This window comes from Glossina fuscipes, unplaced genomic scaffold (assembly GCF_014805625.2).
Source record: "Glossina fuscipes isolate IAEA_lab_2018 unplaced genomic scaffold, Yale_Gfus_2 61514, whole genome shotgun sequence".
In the NCBI taxonomy this organism is placed as follows: Eukaryota; Metazoa; Arthropoda; class Insecta; order Diptera; family Glossinidae; genus Glossina; species Glossina fuscipes.
This window is the reverse complement of record NW_024003726.1, coordinates 1,204,565-1,220,363: the sequence shown is the minus strand read 5'-3', so window position 1 is coordinate 1,220,363 and position 15,799 is coordinate 1,204,565. Positions and strand designations below refer to the sequence as shown.

The 15,799-nt window shown below is 32.6% G+C and overlaps 1 protein-coding gene across 2 annotated transcripts in view; it reads left to right on the top strand.

The window, feature by feature from the left end:
- Nucleotides 1-380: 380 nt before the first annotated feature.
- The window catches only part of LOC119643663 (glutamate receptor ionotropic, kainate 1), a 35,906-nt gene continuing 20,487 nt past the window's right edge, over nucleotides 381-15,799 (top strand). For both annotated transcript variants that reach the window (XR_005248368.1, XM_038043059.1), the window contains exons 1-3: nucleotides 381-396; nucleotides 499-744; nucleotides 847-1,008. Coding sequence is in view for 1 of the 2 variants with exons in the window: in XM_038043059.1 (XP_037898987.1) it covers nucleotides 669-744; nucleotides 847-1,008 (238 nt within the window). In the remaining variant the exon portion in view is untranslated. The remainder of the gene's footprint in view (nucleotides 397-498; nucleotides 745-846; nucleotides 1,009-15,799) is intronic.

The window sequence follows — 15,799 nt, the reverse complement described above, 5'->3', positions numbered from 1 at the left end:
ATCAGACTATATTAGAATATGATTTCAAACGTCATGTATGCCACATACTTGCCTGTATAAAATTACATAAAAGCGATTTAAATAAACTTAGACCCATTTTTGAAAAAAACGGATGATGAAGTCGAGAAAACCTTTCCTTACGTCAATAAACATGATGAGCTGTCATAAATTAATCCGAGGAATATTAAGTGTGTGACCACAAATATATATTTTTCAAAGTGTAATAAATTCGTTTTCATCTCATCATATTTTTGACAATCGCATATCTGTTTATGAATTGTTAAAACGTGGACCTGTAAATACCTTAATGAATAAAAAAATAGAGTTAGTTCATTTACTTATGTGTGTATTTACGTGCATATGGCTGCTTTTCATTTAGTCTTAAATAACGAATAGGTGATTAATATGCATTCTCTTTCGCTCTACCAGAAGCTAGTAATAGGTTTTAAAGATTTCAGTCGAAACCGTTTAAAATTTGTTTTGCTTTTTTTTTTTTAGCTAAAAGTGATACCTTACTAATGTTTTCTTAACCAAAGAGGGTTGTGTGGTTTTGCATTCTTATGTTTTTTGCTACTACTTGGCTGGAATAGAACAATGTGAATTGTATACTGACAATTGAAAACAGTGTGAGATTAATTTTTAAAAGCAATTAATAGTAATAGTTATAAATGAGAACGCATTATATTTTTACATTGGTAATTAACATACTGAACGTGGAATCTTTGCCTCCAATTATAAGAATTGGTATGTATTGTTCCGAAATGTTAATATCAAATAAAGAAATGCAAAGTAGCAATCCATATAAATTGATATGGTATTGAACGTGTATTGACGCTATCATTTTAGGAGCAATTTTCTCAAAAAGTGAAGTGAATAGTTCCACGGAATTAGCTTTCAAGTATGCTGTACACACTATAAATCGAAATAAGGGCATGTTACCAGATACCACTTTAATGTATGATATTCAATATGTTGATGAGACGGATTCTTTTCATGCATGCAAAAAAGGTACATACGTACTTGCTTATAAAATCAATACTCTAACTAACTAAGTTGGCTAAAAAATATACGGTAAATGATTAACACAACTCGGTGAGTCGGTTTAGTTTGGTGACCTAAAAAAAAAGCTTTGAAATTTTAATGTTATATGGAATTGTTTTGGCTGTATAAAATGAATCGTGATCAAAACCTTTTGAAATAACAGAATGGTCGAGGGTCCTATGGGACTACGCTTCTTTGTTAATTGAAATTGCAAATAATACTGCCATGTCAGCTGATTTTCAAAACTTGTAACTGCACATGTAAGGTGCATGAAGGTATATATGCTATATGCATAGGTTATACAGCAAAAGTGAATATATCCTGGGGCTGAAACAAGGTTTTTTCTCCATCAAGAAGTTCCTACTATTTTGAGAAAGTGACACTCCCCCAACAACGATTGTTTATATGTCAAGTTATTTGAATTATTTGTTTATAAGTTACAGTTATTTTGATGTAGTTACGCTTGCTATTTTGAACATAATAAAAACATTCAAATTTCGTGAATTAACCAACCCTATATTTTTGATTGTAAAAAGACTGTTCACATTCAGGATTGGTGGCGATGATTTCCTGTTTTTAAGCCTTATGATATGAACAGCGACGTGGCTCAACGCAATGGACGTACGAAAAAGACGCCTACAATATAAAACACCAAAAAGGGTTGAAAATTATTCTCGATAGTTGGAAAATGAATTTGGATTACCAGTCAGAATCTATCGTTCCTTTTATTAATGTAATTTCCTGTTCTTACCCAGCCCTAATAAAAATTCAGGTGCTTCGCGCTTATTTCTTTATTATTAATGACGCCAGCAAAGCTTGGGTTATAGTTTGCCAATGGTTTAATCTAACATGTAAGATGTTGAAGATGTTTATCAATACATATGCATACAGAATATGCTTGTTTGACTTTATCACCTCTCCCTCACAACTTGAAGAAGGATTGCTTAATTGCGCGGTGTCTCAAGATGCTTATATTATGTTAGACAATTTTTTCCGGTTCTCCACATGAAACTTTTTTATTTCACCTATAACACAAAAAATCTTGTTGAGAGTTCAGGGTTTTTAAAGCAAGTCAATACACCAAAATAATCCTAAATTAAAATGTTGAACACAAATATGACGCATGTTTTTTGTGGCAAGCTCACATATACGTTTTTGGAAATTACATGGTTCATGAAGTTTTTCTCCAATAAGTTGATTTATTTTCAGAACTACAATATGGATGATCCTGTAGTTTATGTAGCTTTTCTTAGAAGGAAATTTCAACAATTTAAATCTTTTAGTATATATAAAAATATTTCGGAAAAGCACTTAAGACACGGGAAGACTGACACGTGACTCATAGGCCCTTTCGCCAGCTCGTTAGATTGTAAATACTGCAGTTGAATACTAAAATTGCTTGAGAAAATCTTTGAATTTAGGTATGAAAATCTTGTATTATTAACGTTTACATTTTTTCTCTTTACTGCACTTCTTTGTTGCTCAATTTCCAGTTTCACTAGAATTTGCTGTTATTGTTTCTTTCTCAACAAGAACACAGCGATGATCTTGACTTCATCTTTGCAACTACATTACGCTTAAAATAATACGTAAAATATTTTCAAATCGATTGTTCTAATAATTCACTCTACTGCTGGACTCAGATGTCAGAAAATAAAAAATTTCTTTCTTTATTAATTTACATAGCTTTTTATATTTTAAATATCATATTATTTATAAACTGTGGTAACTCAATTTTAACTAAGTTAGTTAAATAAATTTAAATATAAATTGAATTGATTAACAATATAATGCATGATAAGTATTGTGCTTATATGCAGTTGCATGCTTTTTTAACTTCCATCACGTGATGTCAAGTTTTATATTTTCTCAGAGATGAGATTTAAATCTAAAAAACTAAAGGGAAGTAAAAACGTTTTGTTCGGGCAGGACGTATATTTCAACACCTTAGGTCTTCATTAAACATAATTTTTAATTTATTTTCGTAATAATATGTCTAAAATAATGGTCTGTTTCCATATAATCGCATTGTTGAAAGCTCTAATCTGCTTTTGCCTATTTTCATCAAATAATATTCAAGACTTTTCTGCCATAAACATTATTTTTCATAAAGATCGTTACAGGGAGCAAAGCCCACAAAATAAATCTATAATAAATAATTGTAGTGTAACTAAATAACGGTGCTGATTTGCGTCCACTTGAAGTTTGTCATAATTTATAATTGTGAACAAAATTTCATTAAGATAACAAAATAACAAAGTATGCCACACTTCAAAACGTTTCGAATTGCATTCTTCAGTAGCCCAATTTGTCATCTAAAAGAAATGCAATTCGAAGTTAAACTCATATACCAATTTTTCTGATTACAACATTCGTAGACATGTAAGATAATAATTACACTAGAAAATAAAGTATAAATAAGATAAGGAAGATAAAATAAGGAGAGGCAGATTCTAATTTAGAACTCATATGCCTTTCAATCGCAAGCATTTAGATAGAGACTCCTCTAGGCAAGTTAATTTTGGCACAACATAGACGAAGGAAGACTTGGGCCCTTGAAGCCGAGTAGCTTAGGTGGCGCTTTGATAAAATAAAGATCATCTTAGGAGGAGATACTTTACACAGATCCCTTCCAAAACGACAACTTTACAACGATCTATAATGCCATAAGCGCATGGGAAAGATATGCAAAGAAACTTTTTACAGAATAGAGGCAACTAGCTGACTCAGCAGAAATGATGAATTAATTTCATCATTAATAAGCTCAAACAAAACACGTACACCAAAATTCAGCCTTCTCTTTTCAAGTGATCGAAATCTGATTACACAGATCTTCTTTTCACAACGTCGAACACGGTTACACTAAAGAAATACACGTGCCAAATTCCTTAAGAAACGGACGAACGAAACAGACTTACCGTAGGCGATTATCTTATGAACTGGCCCACTCCGTGCTCAGTCCTATCTCGTTCGGCCCATGATTTTGTGTGAGAGATGCTAAAGTTGGGTTGGATGGCTTCTATATATTACTTGCCTCTTCAAAAAAGATTGTAACACTTTTTTATTTCTCCCTTTAGTTAAGTACGCATCAGTAAAGAAGGGAATATTAATTGATAATATAAAAAAGAAAGAAATCCTTAATCGTCTATCATTAGGCTTCTATTAAACGTTCAATACTAATAAAGGGAAATAAAAGGAAATAGAATGAAATATGCGAATATATACCTACTTAATTAGCTAGCTATTTAATTTACGTTAAGTTACAAAAAAAAATATGGAATACATATAAGAAAGAAAATATGATGAAAAACTTGATGGTGTTAACAACACTGGAGCGCTGTATACCCGCTGCTACTGATGATGATACTGGTATTTAAGACGGTGAAAGAGTTAGAGATATGAAGACTGAAGGTAATTACCGTTGTTGTGCGCTTTTGAGAAATAAGACATGAAATGAAGAGAAGAAGTAGTACTCGATTTGTCGTGTTCTACAGTCGCTGCTGTTACTGTCAGTTTTGTGCTCTATTGTTTATGGAAATTTATTTACACACCTGTTTTCTTTTTTTTTGAAATATTTTTCTTTTAGTTTCTTATATAGTGATTGTGAAAAGATACTACTATTATGGGATACTATTACGTATTTAATTTCCATTGTTATTACACATACACAAGAGCACTTAGCAATTTAGATTAGCAACGAACTGTTAACTTCATGTGTTTCAAAGTTGAATTTAATTATTAATTTTGTAAACGTTCAATCGTTCGTAACTATATTCAAGGTCATGCAAACAATTTCATTTTTTTTGTTGTTGTTCGCTATTTTTGCTAATACATTACGATGGTTAGCACATATATATGTAGATTATATACATGTCGCTTTTTCCTTTAAGTATATGTTTAGAAGTTTGTCATGTTCGAGGATTTTCACATATTTAATTCACTTTCAAAGTTTTTCACTTAGGTTTTAAAAATGTGTTTCAAGTAATTCAAAGTGTTTCAAAAGTTTTCTTTCATTTAACTTTTCGACCCCTTTTTCCTTACCAATAATGGAGCTGAAAAGTATTTGTTTCCTTTTAATTCAAAGAAGGAAGATGAAGAATTTTAACTACAATAAAACCAAACTTTGTTTTCTCAACTTTCTTCTACACCATTTTTTAAGAATTATTTTAGCGTTATATTATTTTCACTTTAATATATTTGATTTGCAAAACTAAAATATTTTATTTGCAAGCTTTTGTTTTTTTTTAAATTATCTTTTTAATGATTTGTCACACACAACTTAAAACTCCCGATCCGGTTTCTTGCTCTTGGCTCTCCTCTGTCTACTTGCTTTTTTCGGGCATATCAAATTTTTCCTTCTTAATAGCTAATAATAGTCATTGAAGTTAATAAACCAATGCAGGGTTGTAATTAAAAGAAATGTCACAAAAGATATTCACAAAACCAGCAAGGAGAATATCCGTTCATCACACGATCTCTCAAGAAAATCATTTATGAGAAAGAATAGGCATTTTTGCTTCAATGTAATCTTATTCATATTTATATAGTCAGCATATAAAAGGAGATTTCTTGTCCTTGTCCCTACTAATACAACGAAGTTCGCCGAACACACTGCAATTAGTTACTGAATGCACGTGTCCTTAATACCACGACGACGAAAACATGTGCAGACAAAGCTTATCTAACTAACCGGGTAGGCGCGATGTTATGCGCCAAGGACTGGGAACCTCGAGCTTAGCTCCTCATAACCCTAAACTTACTTTCCGGTTATAAAAAGGGGTTCTACATCATTTTCAATACATAAGAAAATATTTAAAAATCGATATTTATTAATTTGGTACACCGAGTAAAAAAATTCTAACCTATCCTAAACACGTCTGTTTCTTAGTTAGTTTGGTAATCTTCATTTTATTATTTTCTCTATGAGTATAGGAATTGTCGGATAAAGAATTTAGTAATTTAATATCAAATAATTGTTAGATTTGTCGGAGCCCTCTTGGGCTGGTAACTTACATTATATTTCAAGTAGGGAAAATTCAATGCACTTTATATTTTGGTAATTTTATCATGTGTTGTGGGCTTTAAAGTTTTCCCGGTATTTGTTTCTACATTGGCGTGAGTTGTTGACTTATTTGTAGATGTCGTCGCTTTGGGAACCGTTGTCTGTGCATATTTTTGCACATTTGCCACAGTACAACTAATTTCTTGATTCATTTTGTTCGATATTTCGTTTAGAGGGCATTTTATTCTTTTGCTATTGTGACTTAATATGTAGGAATATGGTCTTGGTCCAAGCTTAATTATGGCTTCCATCCAATTAAGTTTGTTGACAATGCTATTGTCTCCAACAACCACTTGTTAACCATCTGTAAATTCAAAGTTTTGTTTGCTTTTATAATTGCTTATATAATTAGACTGTACTTCTTTTAATTTGCTTTTTGTGTTCTCAACGATATTCCAAAAAATACTTTAGACTCAGAGTCTCTTGTTGCACAATGTGTAGTCTTTCGGTAGTCAATCAATATTTGCTGAATCATCTTCTCTATATCACAACGAAGACTTACCTTAATTTAGTAAGAGTAGACTTTTTAAAAGCTTTCGCAAAGCTTTCAGCTTATCCTTTGGTTGATAGCTGTCCAGGAGCGGTAAGTATATGTCTAATTAAATCATCGATAGAAGTTCTTGAAATTCGATCGACAAAAATTGTCTTCCGTTATTTCTAAAAACACTTTCTTGTACACCGTAACGTGAAAAAAATTCGCAAAATTTAGTAATTGTAAAGCCTGAAGAAAAATTTTTTGTGTGAAATACTTCAACCCGTTTCAAAAAAGAGTCAACGATCAATGGGAAATAATTGTTATTAATTGGGACTCTGTACTCAACGTGTATTCTGCACAATATTTTATCACAAGACATCCAAGGGATCAGTGAACTTTTTGTCGTACTACTACGTAACACTTGGCAAGGCTTACATGCTTCCATCATTGATTCTATTTCTTCATCTATACCTGCTCACTATACATATGATCTCCCTAAAGCTTTGATCTTTATAATATGGGAATAATAATTAGCCAATCCAATAAAAGCTCTTAATTCTCAGACGGTCTGAGACGCTGAAAATAGGATCGTTAATTTTTTAATCCATTACCGTCAATGGTAAATCGTAGATATAAGACCTCCCGTTGAAAAAATGCGCATTTATTTTTAAATTTAGTTTAAGACTACTGGTTTACAAGTTTTGTATAACGGCTTTTAATGGTTTCAGATGTTGGACAGAACATTGGGGATGTTACGCACCAAATTTTCCATTGTTTTTTCAAATATGGCTGCCACCGTTTTAGCAGCAAATAGTAGGCGTCTTACTGCAACTGTGGCTACATGCGTGCTTCAAGCGCAAAGCAATTGAAGTTGATCATCTAACTGAATTTGATTGTATACATGAGAAAGGTAAATTTTAGTAAAAATTGCACCGCCTTTCCTCGCTCTAGGAAAACCTAATTCGATTGGGTCATTTAGGTCTTGTTCTATTTTTGCTGTCCAAGCGAGTAATAATGGTCTGGACTTGAAGCAAATTGGTTTGTCATTTTGATCAATGTTTAATATAATTCTGATATTATTACAAATGCCTGATCGATTAATGAATCTTGACTGAATTGAGTTTTGATTTGATCAGGGATGTATGTGTAATCTTTTTGTAGCTCAATTTCATTTAATTGACGTAATTCAAAATAAATGGCTCTGAGAAATGAGCGACTAGGGAGTAGAGGATTTGCTGTTTCCCGTACTACTACAGCACGCTGTTTCGTGATATCGTTGCAAGTGATTTTTACGTTATACTCACCAACAGCTGATATGATATCACCACTATAGTTAATGTAAGAGTTGTTGCATCTTCGAAACTTTATTTTCAGGATCTTGTGTTTTAAAAATGATGAGAGTAATGTGCAGATACCTCCTGTGTCACATGTTGCTGTAACACCAACACTGTCCACTTCTACTGGCAACGTATATAAAACACCCTGAGATTTGTCCACAATACGACACGCTGAGACAATGTGGCCTATTTTACTTTAAATGTTAGATGTCTTTCCCTGAACTTGCAATGTTACGGATAATGGTCTTTCCATTCGCGTTGATTGCATGATTTATGTTCCTTGCTTCCTCAATTCTCATTGCCGTGTTTCTATTTGTTATTCGGATATTTATTAAGGCTGAATTTATTAGTGCAATTAGCATGACTGTCAACACTATTAGCATTAGATGAAATCTTAACTTCGAGTATCCATGCTTTTTTTTAATGCATCATGAAGTGAATGTATCTTTCTCTTCACACAATCCGATGAAGAGAACCCATTATGAATCTGTTTTTAATGAATACCTTTAGATGCTCACCAAATTTAGTGTTAATTTTTTTACTCTGGCGAACCATTTAGCCACTATTTTGGCATCATCATCTGTCGCCTTGTGAAAGTTTATTCTTTCTCGGTGAATGATTGTAAGTGGAATATAATGGTTGCTTAGAATTCCATATAATTCCTAGTATGATTTGCTGATTAGGAGTTGCGGACTGCAAAAACTATGTAACATAGAATAAGCAGTCTTTTTAATAGATCTATGTAATATGGTTTTTTGAAATTACTTTCTTGACAATTATTGTCCATGACTACATGTCTAGCTTCCCTCCTCAAATATTCCATTCTGCTGTTGTTGGAGAAAATTCCACTAAATGAGCTTTGCTATAAAAAGTTAACATGCACTATATTCATTCTTTGTAGCCTATTCGAATTAGTTTAAATATATTTATATTTAACTCACATCAAAATTACATTAACCGAATTATTGTCGTCGACAATTTAGCCTCTACCCAACGGAAAAATAACAATTTATGTTAAACACGTGTTTTTTAGTAAACTTCACAATGATTTTTATTGTTTTCTCTGTAAGTATAGAAATTGTCAGATGCAAAGTTAAGTAATTGAATATGAAGGCATCACCACATAAACATATCTGACAATTAACAATATTAATATAAAAGAAAAAGTTCTCTATGTATGTTTATTCACATCAAGATGAAATTGAAAATAATTTTAAACGTTAAAAAAAAGAATGAGTAAATAATAATAATCGGATAAATGAAGTAATGGTAACAAAAAATATGTGTGTATACTGTCTTAGTGTACACTATAAATGAATAAATACGTTGTAACTCGTTTTTTTTTTTTTAGAGCTGGTGTCGTGTTTTGTAAAACCTGGCTAACTCAGTTAATATACATAAAAAGGAAAGAATTTAACCTACCACAGGTATTGTTGACGTGACGTCAAATCACGGTCAATCTCTCTTGTTAGTTTTTCCATTAGTCTGGGTTCTTGTAGCTGTTGGCCCGTTGAGTCACCATCTGTGGTTACATCCACACACACATACACTCATTTGCTTACTTACCTCATCTTCGCAAAACCTCCTCTTCATCTATTTAATAAGTGTTATAATGAACATCATTTTTACTTATTTTTTTATTATTTCTTAATTCTAGCATAATTTGTAAACAATTTTTTCACAAATCAATTTTCTTAAAGTTTTCTTTTATTTTGTTTAATTAATTTTTCTTTTAGACACATTTCTTACTTCGTGCGAGGTTTTCTTCTTTCCTTTCTTCACAAGGCGTTTACATTGCTAGCTTGTTGTACTTCTATTCCTCTCTTTTAATTAATCCCGTTCTATTATATTCACTTTTCATTTAACCCGTTTATTGGAATTCGTCTTAATTGTTATAGTAAAGCGAAGATTTGAGATCCGATCTTCACTAATTTAATGTAAATTTCAAAACAATTTTATGCGATTATTTCTCAATAAGCCAATGAAGCGGTTAATTAGGCTTTAATTCTAGTTATTTCAAGGATGAAAAAATGATTTTTAATTTCCACTACAGTTCTCGGAGATTTTTGTTTTCTTTTAATTTTTGTACTACTGCCGAAGCGCTCTAGTCTTACTAAACGACTATCTACTTCTTTTTGCTCACTATCATGTCTAAGACTAAATCTTCAACTATAATTGCCGACTCTTTTGATCTGTCTCGTCAGTATTCTCCCTTGTCTTCGTCATCAAAAAAAAAAAAGAAACACGGGATTTGCTTATGCAAAACCTTATGCTATATAGACGGGCTTTAAACTTTATTCTCTTTTCATAATTCTCTCTTTAATTGGTGCCACTATGTGAGCGGAGAATTATGAAAAGAAATCTTGATTAGCGGAATTCCCCTATTATATGTGACACTACTCTTTTTGTAAAGAGCGACAGAAACCCACTACACCTACGCATGTGGACGTTACAGCGTTTATTTTGATGATCGCACAGTGCTGCATGTTCGGTTGCCGCTGGTTTGCTGGGTCTTGAAGGTAGGTCCTCGCAAGTTGGGGAATTCGCTGAAACTTTAGTAAAGTTTTGCTGATTGTTGTTTTTGTTGGTGGGAATGATGATTATGTTAAAGAGATATGCGTCGAATGTTATCGTCGTTACATGTAGCTAAATAGTTAATTTTTTGTATACTTGCTGTTTGCCATTGACTGTGAAAAAAAGCGCATTGCATAGCGGATTTCATGCTCATTTTCTTATGTTTATTTTAGTGCAAAGGGCTTCCTGGTTCTGTTAACTACTCGACTTGTTTAACCCACACTGGAATTTCAAAATGAGTCTGTCAAGGAGTTTGCTAAACGATTAAGCAGATAACAACATGTATATAGACAAGTGCACGTAAAAAGAAGTATGCTTCCTTTCCTTAAATTTGTACTAATTTTTACGCCACTTTTCTTTCTTCAAATTTCAAAGAAATTTTATGAAAATCTTTTGTGCCCTCGTAACTATCAACGATTCCCCGGTCTAGTAGTTATGCGCTGTTTACTTCTTATTTTTGTTTTCTTGTTGTTATTGTTATTGTCTTTTTTTCTTGTGTAATAATAAGACGTTATTGTAGTTTTCTCTTAAATATTTTAGAAGATTATTCTTGATATTTTTTTATGTGTTTACATGATTATAATGCATGATCTGACATATGTTCGACTAAATATTTCCTTATATTGCTTGTTACTATTGTTGTTGTAAATTTCAATTTTATCTTCGCTACCAGTTCTCAGTATTGTGTAAATCGTTCCGGTAGTGGATTAACCCACAAATTTTTTAATATTTATTTTCTTCTTTTTTAATATCGTTTCATTGTTAAAATTTAACGAATAGAAATAGTTATGCATCACCATCGGTCACATCTACAATAACTGTTTCGACCATGGTTCTTCCTTGTACCGTTTGTTTTAATACTTCTAAAAAAGTGATAATTTGCAAGCAGTAGGCATATACACGTTTTAAAAGGAAACAGTGTCTTAATTAAAGCTTCACATGGAAAATATTTCAATAGCGACCTTATGTTTATTTATTTTTTTTATAAGTAAAGGCCTATTTTTTGCTTATGTGTTTATGCATGTAATAAATGCGCAATTTTTTTTTTCCATTGAGAAAGGAGAGTAGGATGCAGGCGTCATCGCGTCAAACTTCGAAGTTTTTCATTTAAAATAATAGGGCGATGGAGTGGTAGTGCAAGGTGCGTATATAAGATTAGCTTGTCTGGCAAGTATATCGAGTGTTGTTTGTTCGTCCGCTTTCGTAAGGTTGTAGCACTTGTATTTTTTAATGTCTGTGCAGTGTCAGTGGAATAAAGATGGAAACCTCCTACTACTGCCGAAAAAGCTAGCTTTTCAATGACGCGTGTGTCTATCCGATTGCAGCCACCGAACTTTTGACTCTTTTGACGTTTATAATATAGTTTTTATTATACAAATCGTACGATATCAGATTACAGATGTCGTTGTTACAGCCGACGGACAATAGATTAAATGAACGGATACACATTCGTATTTTTGGGCAAACATATTGCAGAAGACAAATAAAAATGGACACTAAAAAGTATCTAACATATAACAAACGAAATTTTTATTGATTTTTCTTGTGATTATTACTTTTTTTATATTTAAAAAGTCCGACAAGCTAGCCACGATAAACTTAATAGCCATACTTTCTGATATTTCGAACTGTGAATGTGCTAGGGAGCCGATTCAGACAACAATTTTTCGTGAATATATTTACGGGATGGAGGATTATAGACAAAAATAAAAAGAGGCCCTTCGTTGTTTTTTTACATAGTTCCGGTTTCTTATTTTTGTGGGCATATATGACCACAAATCACATTTTTCAACCTTACGTTTCTAGTCGATAAGCAATTATTTACGTCAAATTTCGGGTTATTATCTTTATTGTTACAACGGAGGAGGCTTCATGAATATTATTTGGTACCAATAGGTACAGGAAAAGTATCGGTTGTTCTAGTATTAATAAGAACAAATGTTTTTTATGCTCACTGTAGAATTTATTGGAAATAATTATTTTTTAGTTGTAAATACATCTTGTAAAGCAGCGTATTTTGAATAAAATTTGGCTTACGGATTCGTTTTCTGTGTCGGGAAGACTCATAAGTTCCAAGGGTTCCATTTGCTTACGTATATTTTAATGTGTCTATGTCACATTCCGAAGAATGAAAGATCGCACAGTTTCGATCAACGTTATAGCAACGGCCTTGAGCTTCTTTAATAATTTGCATGTGGTTACGTTCTTTTACTTTTATATTTCTTTCAACGATTTGCTCCGCTACACTCTAATTGTCTTATATAATCTACGTGCTTATAATAAAGCGATCTTCAACCCATCGCACAAATATTAAAAAGTAACGAATGAACGTTAACTCTAATAATTTCTTTATTATAAGAGAGGAGCGCTATTTAATCTATCTAGCTCAGCATCGTAGCTTTAAGAACTCACTTGCGATACTTTATTGGCAAACATCACTATGAAATTAAAATGCGTTTGGTAAGTACCTTAGAGGCTTGTTTATGTTTTTTTTGACTTTAGAAGTTTGCAATTTTATATATATGCTGGTCTTCTGTCATTCAATCTGGCTTGATTAGCCCAGTTGACGTGTTACAACAAAACTACAAAAAATAATATAAATGTAAAAAAAATAAATTAAAATATGGTTTATGACAAAGATGCTGTCAGCTCTATCTATTAGTCGTATTGTTTGTCCATTTTATTCATTATCCGTTAAGTCATTGCTGGCTATTCAACCAAACATACACACTTTATGATTCCTTACAAAACCATTTATAACTTAATGACTTGGCATTTGTCTTTCTCTTATATGAAAAAGAAAATTCCAATTTAAAAGGAAAATATATTTACAATAAAAGTGACAAGTTTCCGCCAGATTTACACGTTTAATAAAGCCTCAGACAGTATTTTTTCTGGTATTCCCATTTCATAACATGCTGGGCGGAGGCGTCTCCATATATGTTATCGGTGTAGAACTTATAATAGATTTCTTCCAGAGACATCCGGTACCCTATGCTGCGTTGTCTTTGCAAACTTTGTTTAGCATGTAGGTATCAATATCAACAATAAAATACGAAAGAATTTATTATAGACAAAATTTATTTCAATTAAATTAATTGGTATGCCATACTTATCACGTTTCAAAATTTCTTACAATTTTTTTCCACAGTTTCTATATTACAGTTCCTTTATTAGCATTTTTTACTTTTTTTTATTAAGCAAATGTTATTGTAACAATAAACTAGTTATAATGTTAAATCCTTTTCTTTTTTGTTTTTGGTAAAAAGGTAAGTTTTCCAATCATTACTATTTATTATGAACGCTTATTGAGAATCATCAAATATTTATTTTTAAGAAAAAAATTATTTAAACTACTAGAAACATTAACACATTCAGATATTTATTAAATACAAATTTTTTACTTTCTAATTTTTCATTAAATTAACCGTTTAAGCTTAATTATTATTTTTATTCCTGATTGATCTTTTCTGATGGTGCTACTCGTATAGTACAAGTAGTTTCCGTTTGTCTGCGGTGTCTCCTCCGGCCACGTTCATGGCGATTACTGTGACCTCTAATATAATTGTTATTGTTTTGGCTTTTATAAATATTGCTGTACTAATTACTACGCTCCCTATATCGTCTGACGATAATAGTAATGGTTCTGGTTTCTCAATTACTGTAATATTAGTTTGGGGAAAAAGAAATCCATTCTTTTTTCGGTAGATGGCTGCACTGATAGATTTCTCGTAAAGTATCGATCAAACAGTTTCAGATTTATTCTCGTTGGAAAGGTGACATTTCGCAGTAAAAAAAATTCTTTTGCTGTTTTTTGTTTGGTGCATTCAGTTGTGAGTTACAGCGTGTTAAAAATGGAAGTGAACAAAGAGAAAATTCGATACATTTTACAGTTTTTCTTTGACAAAGGTGAAACTGCAAGCCAGGCGGCTAAAATTGTGAATGGCGTTTATGGTTCCGATACTGTAACAGCCAATTATGTGCAATTTTGGTTTCGTAGATTCCGTTCAGGAATTTTTGATGTTAAAGATGCACCTCGCACAGGTAGGCCGGTCGTCGAAAATGTCGATAAAATCGGAGAAATGATCGAAGTTGACCGGCATGTTAGCAATCGTAACATCGCCCAGGAGCTAAAAATCAACCATAAAACAATTTTAAACCATATACACAAAGCGGGATTCAAAAAGATGCTCGATGTTTGGGTGCCACACCAATTAACAAAAAAAACATGATGGATCGAATTTCCATCTACGAAGCCTTGGCCAAACGGAATGAGATAGACCCATTTCTTAAACGGATGGTGATTATGAAGGGGATTATTTATTATGAATTGCTTCCATATGGCCAAACGCTAAATTCTGATCTCTACTGTCAACAACTGGACCGTTCGAAGATAGCGATTGACCAGAAACGGCGAGAACTGGCCAACAGGAGAGGTGTCGTGTTCCACCAGGACAACGCTAGGCCACACACATCTACAGTGACTCGCCAGAAACTTCGGGAGCTTGGTTGGGAAGTTTTAATGCATCCGCCATACAGTCCGGACTTGGCACCAAGCGATTATCATCTTTTTCTTGCATTGCAAAATTTCTTTAATGATAAAAAATTGGAATCTAGGGAGGATTGTGAAAATCGACTACTAGAGTTTTTTGCAAATAGAGATCAGGACTTCTATGAGAGAGGCATTTTGAAGTTACCTTTAAAATGGCAACAAATCATACAACAAAACGGTGCATATTTGACCCAAATCAGACAATCCGAAGCATGTTAAATAAAGTCCTGAAATTCATATAAAAATAATGGATTTCTTTTTCCCTAAACTAATATAATACGGTGCTGCCACTACCGACTGCCTCCGTAAAATTGTACACTAAATAACATTCAAAGTGTCTGCCTTAATGATAAGTTTAACCTTTACGATGGAGCAGATTCTCACCATGGCTTAAATACCCAGTTGCGTATTTGCGGTTATGGTCGTTTGTTAAACCATTGGCGATGTGGTTTGCTAATTCTTACATATCCTTGGTGTACTGATTGGTCATGTAGCTGTACCTTTAAGTTTGGTTTTTACTAATGAAATTGCTATGACCTCATGAAAATCTTTAACGGAGTTGAGCAACTGTAATGCATTAAGCAGACATGTGGCAGTTTTCAAAAATTATACTGCAGTTTGCCTCATTTTTCCGTTTTGTTTTTTCTACTAATACTACGTCTGCGCATAAGCGATCTACTTCTGTTCTCTCATCGCGAAGTTGAGGTAATTTTAATTCCAATCCTTTTCTAAGAGTAACACGTATTAGTTTGCTTTTG